Source organism: Anguilla anguilla, chromosome 3, assembly GCF_013347855.1.
Source record: "Anguilla anguilla isolate fAngAng1 chromosome 3, fAngAng1.pri, whole genome shotgun sequence".
Taxonomy (NCBI): Eukaryota; Metazoa; Chordata; class Actinopteri; order Anguilliformes; family Anguillidae; genus Anguilla; species Anguilla anguilla.
The window spans coordinates 30346156-30367787 of record NC_049203.1 but is presented as its reverse complement, the minus strand read 5'-3'; the positions used below and the strand labels follow the sequence as shown (position 1 = coordinate 30367787).

At 37.5% G+C, this 21632-nt stretch overlaps 1 protein-coding gene across 3 annotated transcripts in view; it reads right to left on the bottom strand.

The window, feature by feature from the left end:
• Positions 1–635: 635 nt before the first annotated feature.
• The window catches only part of fastkd1 (FAST kinase domains 1), a 118159-nt gene continuing 97162 nt past the window's right edge, over positions 636–21632 (bottom strand). For all 3 annotated transcript variants that reach the window (XM_035410006.1, XM_035410007.1, XM_035410008.1), the window contains 2 exons: positions 20041–20155; positions 636–2672 (listed from right to left, as the gene is read on the bottom strand). In XM_035410006.1, the coding sequence (XP_035265897.1) occupies positions 2580–2672; positions 20041–20155 (208 nt within the window). In that variant the 3' untranslated portion in view covers positions 636–2579. The remainder of the gene's footprint in view (positions 2673–20040; positions 20156–21632) is intronic.

Here is a 21632-nt window from a genome sequence, read left to right as displayed (position 1 = left end):
AACTCTGGTGTTTTATTTGGAATAACGAGAGTGCGTAATTAGCCACAAACACAAACGGAAAAACCTTCACCTGTCAGTCTCACGGGATCTGGGCAAAAACAATAAACTAAAATAACAAAGACAAAATAAATGAAATCATACGGACGCTTTTCAGCCTCTTTTCTGCCTGTACATGCTCTCTCTCGCCATTGTGGGGGATCCCCGGTCTCAGACGCCTACTGTGAAAGAAGCACACTTTTATATCCTGGACTTATTTGTAACATCATCCAGGTGTGTGCCTACTTAACCAGTAAGCGTGGTCCTCCAATTACCCTGAATTCCTCTCGCAGACTGAGCCCTGCCACACGTCTTTACTGAACAGAGCAGGATTGGATGAGTTGTGGTTTCATTATGTTTTAAATACACATATTTCAATCATTTATCTCCCGATTCCAAATCGGCACAGGTGTGACTTGTATTAGGACTACTCACACATAGACATTGCCAAGCGACAAAACGGCAAGTTTATCTACATATAGAATTTAAATAGAACAAACATATAAAAGGGTATAGAACAGGTAAAATCAGGTTTCCACCTCACACATGATTAGTAAGTAACTGGCCAACAAATAAGTTAAAGCCTGCAGAAAATCAAGATTTGTTGAAAAAGGTTTATTCACTCTTCCCTACTGACATGACTACATAGACAAAATAAGAGTACAGTATATATAACATAGCAAAACCAAAAATCACCTAATCCCACATACATACCGTTTTTGGCAATAAATGAAAAAAATTGGTTGCTGGTTTAAAAACCCATGCACAGTATGATCTTTTCAACCAACAGTGTTTTGTCCAGTATATATTGCAAATATGAACGATTTATTTTGTTATTTTTCATTGTTACTATGCTGCACCTGTATTTCAACTGTCCTGCACGTTACGATTGTAACATCGGACGTTAAACATTTGTTTAAATTGTATACAAACCATTTGTGATCACATCTAAGTTAATGTGACTTCTTGTAGCTGACAAGTGCACACTCTTTGTAGTGCAATTTCACAGCTATTGAGTGAACTACTTGAAAGTAATTGAGTAAAAAGTGAAAATTGTCACAATTTTGCTGGTTCTCCCCAGTTCAAAATTTCTTCTTGACCACATGCGTTAATGACATTCTGTGATCAGTAATTTGAAATAAAGTATACAAGCCAAAAAATGTTAATTTTTTTCTCTTTATGTGAATATTAGCATTTTATGTAGAAAAATACTGGACAAAGCAATACATGTTCAAGCTGATTAACAAATCTTACTGGTAGAAATTTTACAAACAGCTCAATTATGTTGGTATGAACTAATACATACAATAATTCATAATGATCATTACTTGTTTAACTGAAAGGCTAATTATTTCTACATTTTCATTTTATGTTCAAATTATGTTCATTATATTTTACATTTATTATCCAAAAAAGCAATTACTACAAAATACTGCATTAATCATCAAACTGTTTATGAAGGAAATCTATCCATAATTTGTGCCAGTGCTGTAGCTATCATTTTAACTACAGTCAATCAAAATGAAAAGATTGTTCAAGTTCATTCTTCTCATTACAGATGGGTGTAAGAAAAAGAATGACACAGTACCCCAAGGACCACAATGCAGGCTGAAGAATAGCCATACACAATTAAAAATAGAAATAAATACAGGAATTAAAATAATCAAAAAAGAGACAATGAGCAATAAATGCAAAGTATTTTTTTCTGCTTCTGGGATTTATATGAATGTCAAATTAGACCGCATATGATCCATGAAAACCATTGATAGCCTTTTGAATAGGTTTACGCCATAAATGTGGTCTGAGCTGGCAGGCGGAAAATGACACAAATTGCATTGCACTGCAACATAGACTGACATATCCCCAGAAGGTCACCCCTCCCACTACGGCGCAGTGCAAGTCATGAAATTACCAAAGGGAACACCATTTTGACGGCTCTCAACACGCCATGGCCGGAAAATAGAGCCTATAATGTAATAACAGTGTATAACACGCTAAAGTTATTAGCCTACATTATGCGCTCAACACTTATTACATTGTAGGCAGATTATTACAAGAGTCTGACATTTTTATTATATTATGCACAGCTATTATGCACAGTTTTTACATCCCGGTGCTTCAGAAAATGTTATTTCTCATGCTTTATTTTAACAAACTTAAACTTGTGTTTAACTAAAATACTTTAGGACTAGGCTTAATCAATCTCTGAGAAACTGGATCATAATGCATTTTTTAAAAATAGACAAACATTTGTAAACTGCATTGTGTTCTCAACAGAATAGCCACGTGACTTCTGGAATATTTAACAATACATGTTTGTTATCCTTGTGGTTGAAAATAACAAGAAAGAGTATTTTATGACAAATATTTTATTTGCAGAGAAAAAACTACAGATATTGTCAGAATCAATATTTTAGAAACTAAGTCACCTCTGTCATCCATTGCAAAGAATACACAAAAATGATAATGATTCACCACAGGGATGCCAGGATTCACTTTCATAATTGTTACTGAATTCGATTTTTGTTGAGTTGATATACACATTAGGACAGCTCTGTAAAAATCTTCTTTCTCAAGTAATCCTTCCAGGCATCCTTGGTGGAGAGCTCCATTGAATTCCATTCAAAATGAGGAACCTGTTGAAATGACAGTCCCAATAGTCATTATTTTTACCAAGAAAAAATTCCCCCTGTACCATTAATTGCATTATATTGTTATTATTATTCTTATTTGTATGGTTATTGTGGTAGGAATACATAACAAATGTATTTTACAATGATAAATATTTTAGAATACTGCCATGGCAAAATCAGTCAAAATCATTTTAAAACAGATCCCATTAAGAATGTCATCGACATCTCAAACCTTGTCTAATAAGTCTTTGCAAAGAACCATGGCAGCCATGTTAATTCTTGGAATGGTGTTGAATTACAGCACATTACAGTTCATTTCAAGAACATAATGATGCCAACGTGCTCAAACAGAACACATACTCACACATGCACAGTATATATAGTGATGTGAAAAAGAAATTACACCCGTTCAATTTGATTGAATTACATATTAGTCTTCACCAAGAGTAGATTCATCTAATGTCATGTGACAAATAACACACGACATTCGTTTTTAACAGAAGATTCAACCAACAAAAAATTCACCCCGTGATTCAGTAACTTGTAGAAACCCCATTAGCAGCAATAACCTTAAGTAGTACTTAAAGGTCCAAGCAGTGAAGCTGCTGGAACCTTATTATTTTTGTGCTGGTTTTTATTATTATTAGGGGTCCAAGCAGCAAAGTTGTTGGAACTCTATTGTTTTTGCGCAGGTTTTTTTTTTTATTAATAATTTATTATTTATTTTTCTCCTGAAAAAACACTTATATCTCCCAAATGGTATGGTGAAAACTTTTGAAACTCGGTAGACATGTTAGGGATGTGTGTACTTGCGATTTATTAGAACATGGTAGCTATTAACCTAGTGGTGGTGCTATAGAGCACATTCAAATATTTAATTAAATAGTAAACCGTTTGACCTACAGTCACGCAACCAAGACTATTAGAAGCCTGTTCAAAAAGAAAAAAGATTATTTGGCCAATAAAATGCGGTGGCCTACATTTTCCGATATTTAAAAATTTCGCAAAGAAGAAATCTTCATATCATGAACCATCAATCCGGTCTGTGTCAGGTTCGATGTGAATCATGCTTCGAGAGTCGACTGGTCTCCCCCACCTCTGTGGTCCAGCCCCTCTTTCGTCATTGCCTCCACCCTGCTCACATCTGTCGCCACCTGCAGTTCCCCATCACCGCCACCCGGCCCCACCCATCTTCTGAGCCACATTATAAACCCTATAAAACTGACTGACATGTCGGTCACCAGTCAGCACCCTGAGCCGACCAGAGGAGGATGGGTCTCCCCCTTGAGCCTAGTTCCTTCCAAGGTTTCTTCCCATCTGCCACAGGGAGCTTTTCCTTGCCACTGTTGCCTTAGGCTTGCTCCTGTGGGGGTTTAGGCCAGGGTTGTCTGTAAAGCATATTGTGACAACTGCTGTAAAATATGCTATACAAATTAAATTTGATTGATTGATTGATCTTTGTACTAGTCCCTAGCTAAATTGTGAAGCCATCCACTGGAGATCAGTCGGAGACATCAGTCGCTGTTGTGTATGCTCTTCGCCTCTCAAGAAAAATAATATAAATATGTATAACATTATAAGATAATACGGACGTTTAATATGGACGTTTAACATTTTATGCCTATTTTCGATTATAGTTGATGTTTTATTTATTTATTATATTTTTTGGTAATAAAATAGACCTAAACACTAGACCTAAAGTTTCGGCTAGCTCAACTCCTAGCCAAGCGGTACCCTGGTCCATTACCTCTAGGGGAAAGCGCAGGGGCAAGCGCCTCTCTCTCCCCTCTCCACTAAAACACATCCTACTGGAGAACAGATTTAACATCTGGGACTTGCAGAAGTTCCCCTCTTTGGCTGGCCAGACCCAACTTTGCCCCAATTGTCTGTAGCCAGGCGTTCCCCATCGTCCACAGCCCGGCACTCCGAGCTGTCAAAAGGCACCGGCCCCTAGCCCAGCGCTGGCCACTGCCCATGGTCCGTTGCTCTGAGCCACTAGCTCGACCTGCCGATCACAAGGTTAGGGCTACGGCTAGCTCCCGGGGTCCATCTCCACCGCGGGAAACTAGGTCGCAATCCTCACCTCCTCCAAACGCTCATCATCGGTGACTCTATTATCAGGGACAATAAGTCGAATTCGGCAACGACTTATCAAACATTCGGTGCTACTGCAACCAACGTGTGAGATAAAAACAGAAACGCGTTGTTTTAGTTTCATTAGTAGATGACACACGACAACTATGCCGAAAACGGAGTTTCGCAGCCCCACCATTGTCGCTCTGGTCATTCATTTAACACGCACCCCCTCCCTGCAGTCTCATCTAAAAAACACCCCCCACCCTTGACATAATGGACAATATTGTCTATCTTGGCATTCATAAAAATATTCTTTCACCACTAAAAAATCGTATTCCGTCATAGCAACAAGATAAACCCGACAATAGCCCTAAGATATGCCTATACAGCAGTGAAAACGCTGCTCACTGAATAACGAAATAAACGAGAAAAAGTTATGATACCATGTCATTCTACAGTCAATATCTGGGACTAAATATTGAAGAAATATAAAAGCTTACTGTTGGTTTTACGTGTAGAGATGTCCCTTTTGAGACCACGTGGTCATATATTGTCTTGAACAATCCGTTTGGGAAATATACGCGTATCTGTGACGCCTGGGTATCTTACAAAATAGCTGTGCGTAATACCACACCTGTTGTTTACGGCGTCGTCACCCTTTTTAGTACAGTCTGGCTTGATTGACAATTCATTTATTCAGTAGGCGAGAGTATAAGCTTTCTAACGATGTATAACATGTCTAATTCTGCTTTTGGAATAGCGTTTTATAGGTCAGCGTAACAGAAAATATTCTTAGCATCGCATTCACTTACGCATTCACTCTGTTAGCATACAAATACGCTGCACCTAACGAAACGTGTTCAAGGATATTTCGTAATTTCTGGGAAAATACTATTATTGTTTAGCCAGCACTGTCTAGCGCTGGCTATCAAACTAAGTGTAAACGCTGTTATTACGGTTTTGATTACTACTAGACCAAGCAATCAGCACTCAGAACATACTGTAAGTACATCAAACCTAATAGCTGTTCCTCAACAGCCCATAGTGTCCCTACACTCTGTTACTTAACCTCTTAGCGCATTGCCCCTAGTGGTGGGCACGCCCGCGTGCCTAAATTACTAAACTCAAACATTCGGTGCTACTGCAACCAAAGTGTGAGATGAAAACAGAAACGCGTTGTTTCCGTTTCATTAGTAGACGATACATGACAACTATGCCGAAAACGGAGTTTCGCAGCCCCACCATTGTCGCTCCCGTCGTTCATTTAACACACACCCCCTCCCTGCAGTCTCATCTAAAAAACACCCCCCACCCTTGACATAATGGACAATATTGTCTATCTTGGCATTCATAAAAATATTCTTTCACCACTAAAAAATCGTATTCCGTCATAGCAACAAGATAAACCCGACAATAGCCCTAAGATATGCCTATACAGCAGTGAAAACGCTGCTCACTGAATAACGAAATAAACGAGAAAAAGTTTTTAAAAATGATACCATGTCATTCTACAGTCAATATCTGGGACTAAATATTGAATAAATATAAAACCTTACTGTTGGTTTTACGTGTAGAGATGTCCCTTTTGAGACTGCGTGGTCATATATTGTCTTGGACAATCCGTTTGGGAAATATAGGCGCATCTGTGACGCCTGGGTATCTTCCAAAATAGCTGTGCGTAACACCACACCTGTTGTTTACGGCGTCGTCGCCCTTTTTAGTACAGTCTGACTAGATTTACAATTCATTTATTCGGTAGGCGAGAGTATAAGCTTTCTAACGATGTATAACATGTCTAATTCTGCTTTCGGAATAGCGTTTTATAGGTCAGCGTAACAGAAAATATTCTTAGCATAGCATTCACTTACGCAATCTCACACTGTTAGCAGACAAATACGATGCACCTAACGAAACATGTTCAAGGATATTTCGTAATTTCTTGGAAAATACTATTATTATTGAGGACTTCTGAACATAGCTAAGCCATATGTTTGCTGATAGACCTAGCTGACATCGTTTTCTGGAGCAAAACAGAAGCGAATAGAACAATATAATTGATACTGTCTCTCTGTCTCTATCTACTGAACATAGAGGAGATTTCACCATTGCTATGTAAGTATTATCGTTCAAAATATTTCGGTTATATACGTTCTTTTTGAAATCGAGTATTTTTAAATAGGTTAGTGGTGTTATATAATGTAAATATTTCACACTGTAATGTAAGCGTTAGACGGAAGTGTAATAGTTTTTGTGAAGCATGCAACAGTGATGACGTCAGAGCTGGAACATTGCCAAAACGTGGTGGACGGGTGAAAATTGTTTTCATGTTGTCTCATCCCCATACAATAAAACATACGAGAGTACAGAGTATAGAAATACACACGAGTTAATTATTACACATTTAGGTACTGTACAGCATTGTGTGACAATGTTTTTGCATTATTTTTTTAATCTGATAGCAATGTTTCATCTTAAACCCTCATAAGGGGCTCATTTATATGCTTTATAATGGACAAAAAACATTTTATTCAATTTTGGAGAGATTTTGGATATGTTTCTGGACACCTAGCTATTTTAGACCACTGTACTGACTGAAAGCTTGTAATTCCCATTTGAAAATTATGCAACAGTGATTTTCTTGAGTCAAAACAGTTGATTTGTAGTGAAATACATGGATATGTTATGATTTACAGCAATGCATAATTTAGACATTTTGGATAGATTTGGAGATGCTGGGTACACTGCTTAGTTTTTGCTTCATACATCTATAGTAGTTCTACATATCCACCCTTAGATTTTATGAACTTGTGGTCAAGAAGTTTTTGACCTAGCACATGTATAGTTTAACCTCCTGCATATATTCAATCTCGCAGTATTTCATTGCGAACTTAAAAAGTGCAAATTTATTTTGGATTTTTTGTCAAAACAATTGCATTTGTGGCACTTTATTTCTTCCAAAATTATGAATATAAACTAATCTGTGTTAGTTTTGTAAATTGTACAAATGTCTTGCTTCATTTAAGCCATTTTTCAAGTCTCTGTGGTGTTCACGTCTGCAGTTATAAAGCTTTAAATAGGGTACCCCCTAAATGGGCAAGGATTGGCAAAATTTGGCTTGTTCCTTAAGAGGTTAAACCATTAAAGCGGCACTACTTAATGTAAGATCACTCTCAAATAAATCTTTCCTAATCAGTGACCTGATTATTAGTCATAAATTAGATTTTGTGTTCCTTACTGAAACTTGGCTTGATTTGAATAACAGAGCGGTTGTTCTTGCTGAATCAGCACCCCCAAATTTTAACTTCATTGATGCCCCCAGAGTTGATAAGAAAGGGGGAGGAGTAGCTGTTATTTTTTCAGATGTATTTCAATGTAGTCAGGTATCATTTGGAGACTTTTCATCGTTTGAATATCTTGCTGCTATACTGAAATGTTCCCCTCGTGTTTTACTCCTGATTGTATACAGACCGCCAAAATATTCTAGTAGTTTCTTCGATGGGTTTGCTGAACTACTGTCCATAATCTCCATGGAATATGACTGTCTATCTATATCAGGAGATTTTAACATCCATGTTGACAACCCCAACGATAACAATGCCAAAGAACTAAATAACTTACTTGACACCTTTGGACTGTCTCAACATGTTTCTGGGCCCACCCAAACCAAGTGCACACCTTAGATTTATTTATCACAAGGGGTTTTAAGTCATCATTTGTTACGGCTATTGTTGTTGCTCTGATCAAAAACAGTTAAAAAATGATATATCAATGAGAATACCACTGCACTGTTTATGGAAACTATTTCCCTGTCTCTAACCTCTGACTCAGCCTCTGTTAATGATCTCTTAGATAATTTCAATTCTAAAATTGTAAACGTTATTGATGTCATTGCTCCTGTTAGGGTGAAATCAACTTCTGGTAAGCAAAAAGCACTGTTGAGAAATGCTGCATCTGTAAAGATCCAGAAAAAAGAGTGCCGGAAAGCTGAACGTAAATGGTGAAAAACTAAGCTCCACATTCACTATGACATCTATAAAGACAGACTTGATTCCTACAATCTAGAATTGAAAAGTGCTAGACAATCATTTTTCTCTGACATCATTAACAAAAACTTTAATAATGCACACACTCTTTGCCAGTGTTGATAGGCTGACCAACCCCTCGGCACAAATAGCTCCTGAACTCCTATATGCCGATAAATGCAATGTGTGTACCTCCTTCTTTAGGGATAAAATTCAAAACATTAGACAATCTATCAATAGTTCCATGCCAAACAAAAATGTATCACCATTACATTCATACAAAAGTAACTTGATAAACATGACCCAGTTAATGCCATTGACTACAAAACTCTTGAGGAAACTGTACAACATCTTAACCCCTTAGCGCACATAACAAATCTGGCCATTCCTTGCCCATTTAGGGGGTATCCTATTTAAAGCTTTATAACTCCAGATGTGTACACCACAGAGACTTGGAAAATGGCTTAAATGAAGCAAGACATTTGTACCATTTACAATACTAGCTTAGATTACTTTATATTCATAATTTTGGCATAAATAAAGTGCCACAAATGCAATTGTCTAGGTGAAAAATCTAAAATAAATTTGCACTTTTTTTAGTTCGCAATGAAATACTGAGAGATTGAATATATACAGCAGGTTAAAGCATACCTGTCCTGGATCAAAAACTTCTTGACCACAACAGGGTTTCCGCCAGTGTATTGCAAGCCCGGCAGCCCGCCGGGCCTAAATTGACCCCCCGCCGGGCCTAAGCATCAGGGATTTTAAAAAAAATGTATTTTTAAGATGTTTTTTAAACTACAGGTACAGTGGGGCGGCTTGGTTGGAAAGCTCACCAGCGACATCTGTTGGTTAAAACATGAACGCACTATAGGAAAACAGCAGGTCTGTTCTTTACCCTCATTGTGCATAGAGTGACGTTCAACACTTATGCTTCCAACTATCCCAAGCTAACGGTACCTAGCAAGGCACCATTTCTTTAGTAGGCTAACTAACCTCGTTACAAACTGTGTTATCACTTCATCTCGTTGGTAAGTACATTCTTTTTACATTAACTTAAGCAGTGTGTAGGTAACGTTTAACTAGTAGCATGAATGTAACGTTCGATACATTGTAACATTACATGATTTATTAATCGCCATCTAAATAACGACTTCACTTGTTTATTAATAACGTTAGCTTGGTGACATTGATGTGTACGACAACGTGGTCATTTAGCTAACTTAGCTAGCTAGCCAAACAGTCAGTAACACAGATTCCAAGGCTGTACATTGTTGTAAGATTCAGTAGCCAATAAGTAGGCAGTGTTGTGCATATCCCGCTCTTACAGATCGTTTCCAGCCCAAACCACTGCAAAGACAGCAAACTTTTTTTTTTTGTCAGTGACATTTCCTTCTGACATCTACGACGGCAATCGCAAACACAACATTTGTTTTGCCTTTTTGTACAGCTATTTCCATGGATAAAATCACATTTATTATTATTATTTATTGGTAAAAACATTTAGTCTACTTCATATCCAGGGAGATAGCCAACTACCTGCACGTTACATGACATGTGTAGCCATGCAGTAATACGATCGCATTTCAGGCTAGAAAATAACCCGTTAATCCAGAGAAATTGCTGAGTTGTCTTAGAATCTTTATCGCAACAGAATGTATCAAGGCAGCCCGGATCAAATTTGTTGTGACAGCTGCCTCCAAAACAAACACCTGAGAGAGGCTGCCTGCGTGCGTGCCTCTCCAAGGCGCTACGTCATTGTTTTGCAATGTGCAGCTGTCGTAAAACATGCTGGCTTCGACAAGCGGAATCGATAAGCTCGGAGCCATACGATTCCAATGAATAGGACAACTTGGAACAGGTTTGCGATTCCCATCCCTATTTAAATGTGCCCAGCATTCCAAGGCTGTAAGAATCAGTAGCCAATCAGGACTTTTTTCAAGTTTTTTGTAGAGTGCAAAAACTTTGATATTATTTATTTTAATTTAATTTAATTTATTTTGTTGTTGTTGAAAACACAGCATTCCAAGTCTGTACATTGTTGTCAGATTATTTGTAACAGATTCTTTGTAAGACTATGCTATGCTGTAAATAGTTGTAGATTTTTTTAAATGTGTGTTGAATAAATGACTTGTATATAACAGCATTCACATTACGTAGTTATATTTTCAAATCTCCAGTCAGCTTTTAGCACTGACTTAATGTAGGGCCCTATGGAATCTGTGTTATAGCTTTTTTAAATTCTCAATTCCGCGATTCCATCCGTGATTCTGTTATCACAGAAAATATAGGGCCCTACCTTAATGCTGCCATCAGTCTGTCGCTGGCCCGCGCCGGCCCCCATCAAAAAAGACACTTGGCTGCCGGCCCACGCCAGGCCGCCGGCCTCCGTCAAAAGATACTTGCCACCGGGCCTAACAACTTTTCTGGGGGAAACCCTGCCACAAGTTCATAAAATCTAAGGGTGGATATGTAGAACTACTAAAGATCTGGATATGTAGAACTACTAAAGATCTATGAAGCAAAAACTAAGCTGTGTACCCGGCGTCTCCAAATCTACCCAAAATGTTCAAATTACGCATTGCTGTAAATCGCAACATATTCACGTATTTCACTACATATCAACTGTTTTTACTCAAGAAACTCACTGTTGCATCATTTCGAGTGGGAATTACAAGCTTTCCATCATTACAGTGGTGTAAAATAGCTAGGGGTCCAGAAACATATCCAAAATCTCTCCAATAATGAATATAATGCTTTTTGTCCACTGTAAAGCATATAAAGGAGCCCCTTATGATGGTTTAAGATGAAACATTGCTATCAGATTTTTAAAAAATGCAAAAATATTGTCACACAATGCTGTACAGTACCTAAATGTGTAATAATTAACTCTTGTATGTATTTCTATACTCTGTACTCTCGTATGTTTTCTTGTACGGCGATGGGAGGACATGAAAACAATTTTCAACCGTCCACCACGTTTTGGCAATGTTCAAACACTGTCGTCATCACTGTTGCATGCATCACAAAAACTACTGGACTACCAACTAATGCTTACATTACAGTGTGAAATATCCTCATTATAAAATACCACTAACCTATTTAAAGACACTCAATTTCAAAAATAACGTATATATAACCAAAATATTTTGAGTAGTAATACTTACATAGCAATGATGAAATCTTATTGTTTTCAGTAGATAGAGACCGAGACAGGAAATCAATGATATACAGTACTGTGCAAAAGTCTTAGGCACCTGTAAAAAAAAATGCTGTACAGCTAAGATGCTTTCAAAAATAATGAAATGAAAGGTTATATAATATAATATAAAGAGCAGTAAGTAGTTAGAAACTAAATAAAATCAATGTTTGGTGTGGCCACCCTTCGCCTTTCAAACTACATCAATTCTATTTGGTACACTTTCCTGCAGTTTTATAAGAAAATAGGCTGGTAGGTTGTTCCAAGCATTTTGGAGAACTTGCCACTGTTCTTCTGCAGATGTTGGCTGTTTCGCTTGCTTCTGGCTCTCCAGGTAATCCCAGAGACCCTTGATCAAGTTTTTATCTGAAAAGTAGTCTATTACTTAAAATTAGAGCCTGACCGATGCCAGATTTTTGGGTCCGATGCCGATCCCGATTTTGGAGAGTCCTAGCTCACCGATTACCGATGTTTTGACAGATATTTTGTCAAGAAGTGCAACATTTTCAAATCAATTTGAAAAACTTATATTTTATTAAAGTTTCTATATTTAAGAACATTTAACTTATAAGCAAACAAATAGAAATAAAAATAAACACACAAAGAACTTTTTAGATAAAAAAATGTAAAAGATGATATTAAATTAAATATATATATATTAACACCATCTTTAGGTGTGTGAAATCAAAATAACTCCACACCTTGCTTTTACTCCTTTCTTTTCCAGCCATCTATAAAAAAATAATTTAAAAAAATCAGTTTTCCAGTTTCAAACATGTATTTTTATGAATATTATTATTATTGTTGTTGTTGTTATTAATTTATTATTATTTCTTAGTATCTATTCTCAGTAAATTAATTATATTTTCTTATTTTATTCCTACTACATGATCTCAAAGAGTAAGACTTTATCTAGCGAGCTTCTCTGTCCATAAGAATTCGGTGGTGAAAATAACTACAATGCGCTCTGACGTGTGACTAGATGACACACTCGCTCGCAATAACACGTTGGCTATTGACACAGCATCATATAGTAGCTAATATCATTATCTCAAATAAAAAAACAAATGTGTGATGCATTCAATCACCATTTTATTTTGGCTGGTTATTTATTTGAGAATACAGTGATGTCCTCTGTAAATGTAGATCCTACGCTGCTTATGTGCTCACTGCCACTTCAGAAAGGCTTGCTAGCCAGCTAGCTTGCTAAAGTGAACCAAATATGTTAGCTAGCTCGCTCGCTTGATAATGAGGATTGATAAACATAGTGGTTGTATAAACGCATTTAATTAAAAACTTTCACTAAATATATATACCTTTATTGCGGCAATCGAATCTGTGCAGACAAGTCTTGCAGTGGAGAATACTGGATGAGGCACGAGTGACAAACGTCTTATTACAGAAGGAGCGCGTCAGCTGCTGCAGTTCACACTTGTATTAGAGCTCCCTCTACTGGATAATTCTAGTAAATAGCAATTACAACATTCGAACAGACAAGTACAGATAAATAATCAATGTTTTTTTTGTTTATTATACTTATTTAAAAATCGGGACACATCGGCTGCATAACTGCTGACCCCGATGTTGTCAAAAAAGTCAAATAATGGCCGATATATCGGCCAAACCGATACATTGGTTGGGCTCTACTTAAAATATAACATTATTTAACAAAATACAAAAATGTATCTGTAAAATTTCATTTTTTGTAAAATTCATGTTTGGAAATCTTTTCTACTGACACACTAATGCAGAAAACAAAAAATAAACATCTAAGACCAAATATATACTATATATTATATTTAAAAATCTAGGGTGCCTAAGACTTTTGCACAGTACTGTAGTTCTATCCGCTTCTGTCTTACACCAGAAAACGATGTCAGCTAGGTCTATCAGCAAACATATGGCTTAGCTATGCTCAGAAGTCCTCAATAATAATAGTATTTTCCAAGAAATTACGAAAAATCATTGACAATGTTTTGTTAGGTGCAGCGTCTTTTGCTTTTACTTTTTTTTACGTAAATGAATGCGATAACGAAACGTTCGATTACGCTGACCTATAAAACGCTATTCGAAAAGCAAAATTAGACATGCTATACATCGTTAGAAAGCTTATACTCTCACCTATTGAATAAATTAATTGTCAATCAAGCCAGACTGTACTAAAAAGAGCGACAATGCCGTGAACATCACAAATGCACGTATATTTCACAAACTAATTGTCCAAGACAATATATGACCACTCAGTCTCAAAAGAGACATCTCTATGCGTAAAACCACTGAAGCTGTCAAAAGTGCCATGAAATTGAGTTCGAATATTAGCTTTTGTAATTAGAGTTCGAATATATTCGAATATCATTTGCCTATAATTCACAAAAATAAGCTGCTTATTGTCGGGTGCAATATGCACGTAACGCTCCCTCTAAACTGGCCTGAGCATTATTTTCCACAAGCGGCCAGTAGAATAGAGGACTTCAGTGAACTTTCATACTAGGTTGCTACATCTGGGGCTTCATTTATAAAACGTATTTTAGATCAACTGTGTGGCGTGTACGTAGAAAATCACGTCAAAGTAGTGATTTATAAAATTTCAACATGACTCGATTTGACCGTGGAAACGGTTGTAGCTCTATGTCAGGTGTTCACTTAGCGTATTCACGCAAGTTAATTTTATAAATGAGCCCCCTGCAGTTTCTATAGCCAAATGCGCAAATGAATAAAGCACTTTCTCGTGGATGTAATTTGGCACAACTTTTTTATTTTATTAATCATTTATTAATCACAATGAAATGATTGTTTATAGGAAATCCCTGTTTATTTGTTAACACAAAAACTATTCAAACGGCTAATACCTGTAGCCTAAAACAACATAAATTACTTACTGTTTAGTTTGTTTAACTTCTTTCATCATCCAATTTTATCAAAATCTTCAGAACAGAAAGGAAACATAGCCTGCCATGGGAACATTATTTAGCCTAAATTGTTAGCTGACCAGATCTGTTGAACAAAGTGAAAAGAGAGACTGGCTTGCGAGGCTACCAGTAACGTTAGGTGTCCATGGAGCTGAAAGTATCACCGGAGATACTGGCAAGGAAAACCAGACGATCCACTTGTTCTGGGTCCAGGGCAGGACGTTTTTTGTTGACAGAGGAAGTAACGTTAGCACAGGAAATGAACCTTGCGTGCATGAACATGATTCGCCGCATAAAATTAAAGCCTCATGTTAATTACAAAATGCGGGATCCAAAACTAATATTCGAATGCTCAAATTTAGGTTTGAACTTTAAAAAAAAAAGATTTTAGAATAGTTTTCAAACTTCGAATATTTAGGGCTCCTTCAGACTGGAATAACTTACCTTCAAACATATGATCCTTGACTTCACTTCACATGTTTAAAAAAGGTTTGTCTTCTTATTTTCAGTTAAATTGTTCATGTTTCAGATGATGCTATACCCTATAATAATATACAATTTACAGTAGCTTATACTCAATACTGCTTATTCTTTATTAGGCTATATCTTTGCTGGGCAATTAGGCCTACTTGTTCACGGCCTCTTTGTGGCCATCAAGTGGTTTTTTACAACGGCTTGGCTGAATACTCGATTCTGATTGGTCCAAAGGGTGTGCATTATTTCTCAGTAAAGGGACACCTCAGGCCTTTTAACAGTTCTAAAATCAATGTGCTACAAAATCCAGCATTCTAAAGCAGTTAAAACAGCAACATTATTCTTTCGGTTTTCAATTGTTGTTACGTCCCCTCCCCTTTTCATTGTCCAATTTCGCAATTTATGGCAATGATGAATCACGGTTCTAGTTACTGGCTTCATTTAGGAATGCCAACAATCCGACAAAATACGGAATCGTCCCTTATTTTGACAGTCGAATAGGCGTTCCGTATTTAAGTAATGGCTACGGGACGCATTTTCATCCATACCGTTGTAAAGGATTGCGTTTGTAGTAACCGCTGTTATGAATACAATTCAATAGTTGGCTAGCTAGCTAGCTAGCCGGGATAACAAGCATGCTGTGAAACCACTCTGGCTTAAAACCCAGAATTTTAATATTGGCTAGGTGACAAGTGACGGCGAAACTATTATAAAGCTAACTGGCATCAAAACCCGGTTTCATGGAGTGTCATAGAAAAACACAATGTCTACACTGCGAGACTGCACCATTTTAAAAAGCAAGACAGAGCTAGGGAGATGAATTTGATTGAGTTATTGAGTTCATGCAGTTTTCTTAAATAATGTAATGACCAAAATTGGTGCTAATTGTATGGTATAAAACGAGGAGGAACTATTTTTCTTGATGGAATCGTTTTCATAGAATTAATGACCAAAGGTTTTTGATTAACAACGGTGCAAAAAGAACTACCAACCAGAGTTTTTGCATAACAACGGTCCAAATAGAACAACCAACCAAAGTTTTGCTTGACAACGGTAAAATAATATGTTCAAACGGCCGCGGAAGAATATTTCATTTTCAGCCGATTAAGTCGATAAATATCAATAAATATTAAAGTAACCATATATAGTTATTGTTGGTAACCCGTTGTATAAGTGGAATAAACCCCTCCGGGCTGTCCCATTATTGGAAAATAATGTACTTCGGGGCTGGTCACCACCCCCGTCGTACATTATTTTCCAATAACGGGACAGCACGTCATGGTTTATTCCTTACGTATTCACCAACGTACTCATTTATCTGATGTTTGGTGTAGATTGTCTTAGTAGCAGTGTGACTGTGGAATTGTTTATTGTTTTTGTCTCTCTTATTACTTTAATATATTTGATTTGTTTCTTGTCTTTTGCTTGTATTGTTTGGTAGGACCCCCTCGAAAACGAGATCTCAAGGGGTTTATCCTATTGAATAAACTTGTATCATCATTCGCATGAACACTGATTCCGGCAAAATTTCAATCCTAGTGTCACTGGATCTTAGTGCTGCTTTTGATACTGTCGACCATTCAATACTACTAGACAGACTGGAAAACTGGGTTGGACTCTCCGGCACGGTCTTAGATTGGTTCAGGTCCTATCTGCAAGACAGGGACTATTTTGTTTCCATTGGTAACTACATATCTGAGCGAACTAGCATGACGTGTGGGGTACCTCAAGGCTCAATTCTGGGACCTCTTTTATTCAACCTCTACATGCTCCCGCTTGGCCTCATTATGCAAAGAACAAAATCGCTTGCCATAACTATGCAGACAACACTCAATTATACATAGCTCTCTCATCAAGTGACTATAGACTCACTGCATCTATGCATTGACTAAATCTTTGGTGCTAAAAAAGAAAGGCTGAAAGTGGTGGCTCATCTTGATTCCCTTTCTTTAAAGTCCAAAAATCAAGTTAGAAATCTTGGTGTAACTTGTTGTCTTTTGGAAACCACGAGTCAGAAACTTTACGTCCTGCAAGAGTGGCCAAAGAAGGTTTTTTTTTTGCCACTATAGACTTTCTTCCATCCTATGAACCCACTAGACTTCTTAGGTCAGCAGGGACCGGGCTGCTAACTGTTCCTAGGATTAAAATAAAACATAGTGAAGCTGCATTCAGTTATTATGCTACACATAGCTGGAATAAACTTCCGGAAGATCTTAGATCTGCCCCAACTCTGGCTACTTTTAAAAACAGGCTAAAGACTTTTTGCCTTTAATTGCTACTAATAATGGCACTCTGATTTTCAAATGCACTCTGATTTTTATACTTTTACTTAATATTTTTTATGCTCCTTCCTTTGAATTGCCTCTGTGTATGAAATGTGCTATACAAATAAACTTGCCTTGTCTTGCAATAGCCAATATATCAGCAAATGGCTGAATGGTGAGCCAATCTAATTGACCCATATTGGGTGTGTCCATTAAAATCACTGTAATTAATTCCAGACATGGTTGTCGGCCTTGAAAAACATTCTGAATGGAACGGCAGGTTGTTCTTAACATGACAAAACCTGGATGGTGTTGCTAGCTTGAAAAACATGGCCGTTATTTAAAAAAAGGATATTTTGCATTATTACCCATTGTTCCATCTGAAAAAAATTGTTTTGAAAAAACTTATTCTCATGCAACTGTCAGCAAGGTGAGGATTCATTTGAAATGAGTTTAATTTTCTGAACCCAATAGTTTTAACCGTTAACACCCTCATTTGACGTCCGGCACTCTGAATACCGCATACAAGTGCATCAACGGGTAAAACACCTCACTTACCCAACATGTAAAATATATTTATTAGATTTAATTTGGTAATTATTATCAAAGATATGAATAGTCAATAGAGGAAACTTTGATCAACCTTTATCAAAATATACAGTGCCTTCAGAAAGTATTCAGACCCCTTCACTTTTTCCACATTTTGTTACGTTACAGCCTTATTATAAAATGGATTAAATTAATTTTTATTCTCATCAATCGGGTTCAAGTTCGGGCTCTGGCTGGGCCACTCAAGGACATTCACAGACTTGTCCCGAAGACAGTCCTGCATTGTCTTGGCTGTGTGCTTAGGGTCGTTGTCCTGTTGGAAGGTGAACCTTCGCCCCAGTCTGAGGTCCTAAGCGCTCTGGTGCAGGTTTTCATCGAGGATCTCTCTGTACTTTGCTCCATTTATTTTTCCCTTGATTCTGACTAGTCTCCCAGTCCCTGCCACTGAAAAACATTCCCACAGCATGATGCTGCCACCACCATGCTTCACCGTAGGGATCGTATTGGCCAGGTGATGAGCGATACCTGGTTTCCTCCAGACGTGACGCTTGGCATTGTGGCCAAAGAGTTCAATCTTGGTTTCATCAGACCAGAGAATCTTATTTCTCACAGTTTGAGAGTCCTTTAGGTACCTTTTGGCAAACTCCAAGTGGGCTGTCATGTGCCTTTCACTGAGGAGTGGCTTCCGTCTGGCCACTCTACCATAAAGGCCTGATTGGTGGAGTGCTGCAGAGATGGTTGTCCTTCTGGAAGTTTCTCCCATCTCCACAGAGGAACTCTGGGGCTCTGTCAGAGTGGCCATTGGGTTTTTGGTCACCTCCCTGACTAAGGCCCTTGTCCCCGATTTCTCAGTTTGGCCGGGCGGCCAGCTCTAGGAAGAGTCATGGTGGTTCCAAACTTCTTCCATTTAAGAACGATGGAGACCACTGTGTTCTTCGGGACCTTCAATGCTGCAGGCATTTTTTGGTACCCTTCCCCACATCTGTACCTCAACACAATATTGTCTCGGAGGTCTACGGACAATTCCTACTTCATGGCTTGGTTTTTGTTCTGACATGCACTGTCAACAGTGGGACCTTACATAGACCTTATATAACAGTACAAAATGTGAAAAAGTTCAATTGGGGTGAATACTTTCTGGGCTTGTATTTTTTCAGCAGATGTTTTTGTGGGAATATTTCCTTCAAGCTGGATAAATATGCCCCATCATTTTCACTGTTTATTTTTAACCATGTGCAACTTGTAAATAAAAACAGATTGAGTCACAGATATTCAAAATGATTAAGTCATTTTTAAGATTAATTAATAAATAAAAAAATGTTGTATCTAAGTGCTGCACTATTTTAACATTTTATTTTACATCCCTTTTGTATCTGCATTTAGGATTTTGCATGATTACACTTCATAAACTAAACTGATAAAAAAACAACTAAAATTTCATCTGGAACTGTGAGAATCTACAATGCAGGACACATCAGAGAAGAACAAGTATATTACAGCATCTTACAGAAGTTTAAAAAAATAAACTGAAGATGACTAGGCCGGAGGATTTCTTTAAAGGTCCATGCAACTGGATTAAAATTGTGGCTATATTCCCCAAAAGTGACAAGTGATTGTCAATATTTATCCTTAAGACATCATATGTAAACCATTCCTCATCGCTAGCTATGTTAGTGCCAGTTAGAGCAGTAACCTTACACTACCAGACAAAATGAAAGAAAGCAACATAAACTAGGCTATACTATCATGTAGTTAAACCTGAAGATTATTTCATGTGTAATAACGTTGTAACACTCAGCTACTGTACGCTAATATTAGACTCTATATCAGTCTGAAACTTTGAACATTGGCCAAGCATAAAGAGGTATGTCCACATACTTGTATAACAGAGTATCCCAGGATCTCCAGATGCCTCTTCCTCATCATTACTTCTCCCTTTACATGATGTGAGTTCTTGCAGAAGGATTTGGAATCCAAGAAGTCCACAGCAATGCTGCATGGATTGCAAAGGGAAAAATATTTTTTCTTTAAAATTATTTATTCAAACAAATTTGTGAGAAAATACACATGGCAGATTTGTTTGAACAGACAAACAATGAAACAATGAAAAATAGGCCAGTTTTACAGTGTTTTAAAGTATGTGAACGATACAGTGAAATGCATGGGCGTAACCACGCATTCTTTGGGGGGGTTGTGTCCCCCCCAATACTGAGGAAATACCAATCTGTCCCCCCCAATATACAGTAGAAAATGTTAAATGTCCTTTTATGAACCCTGTCAACAGATCTGCCTCTTGTTATTTCCTATTTATTTTCAGTTTATTTCCATTTGTTAAGGAAAACATAAATGTGTGACCCCCCCGCCCTCAAATTGTACACTTGGTTATGGCCATGTTTACAACGTACTTGTTGCACCGGCGGCAACTTTCACAAAATACTCCCAGCAGCAGCCTGATAGCAGGCGAGATGGGAAAGGTGTGACGTAGGCTAATTGACAACAGTGATAATAATGTAATGCCAAGCAATCTAACCCAAGTTAACTACCATGTTATTTTTAATAAAGCTACTTTTCTCAAAAATTGGCTTTTAAAAAGCTAGTATGCAGAGGTGGGTAACCCGGCTTCAAAAAGTAAAGACTGACCATGTATTAGCACCACCAACATGCACTAAACCAGCTGATTACAATAATTAGTTCTCCTACCATGGTGAATGGAGTTATGCTAATTAGAATCAGCTGGTTTAGTGCATGGTGGTGGAGCAAATACATGGTCAGTCTTTTTACTCTTTGAAGCCGGGTTACCCACTTCTGCTAGTATGTTCACGTATTACTGATTTTTCCCTAGGCCTTAAAGTACGGTGACCAGATTTCTGAAATGACAACCGGGGACATTTCCAGTTTGGCGGTCAATATTTAATTAAAATATCCAATGTTATTATCTATGAAATTAAAAAAGGGGGACAATTCCAGTTTCATGTATTTTGACCACGGTAACTGTTGTACTGTAATAAACTATGGCCGAGCTTTCCACAGCAGTTTTCTCTAAAACTAGCACGAGCAAGTAATTAGTAGAAGAGGAAGAGTGATATGAAGCTGCTATAGCAAGCAGCCCCGTCTGTTGGCCAAAACAAGCACAACGCGATTGAGACGTCAACTGGCAGCGGTCTTTCTTGCCACGTAAAATATTATTTCACTTTGCGCATTTAACGTTTAAAACGGAAACATTTCGGGGACAGCCCCCGTTTTTGGTGGCCTGTCCCCGGAAAACGGGGACGTTTGGTCACCCTATATTACTGTCTGTTTTCTTGTGCTACCCTCGTTAGCTAACTAGCTAGCAAGCATGATACAGGACAGTTCAGAGAAATCACTTTTCCTTCAAATGTGAATTCAAAATGGTAAATGCAGTCTGACTATGTTCTAAATGTGTGAATTTTCATATATAAATATAGAATTGTGGGAAATGCACTTAAAAA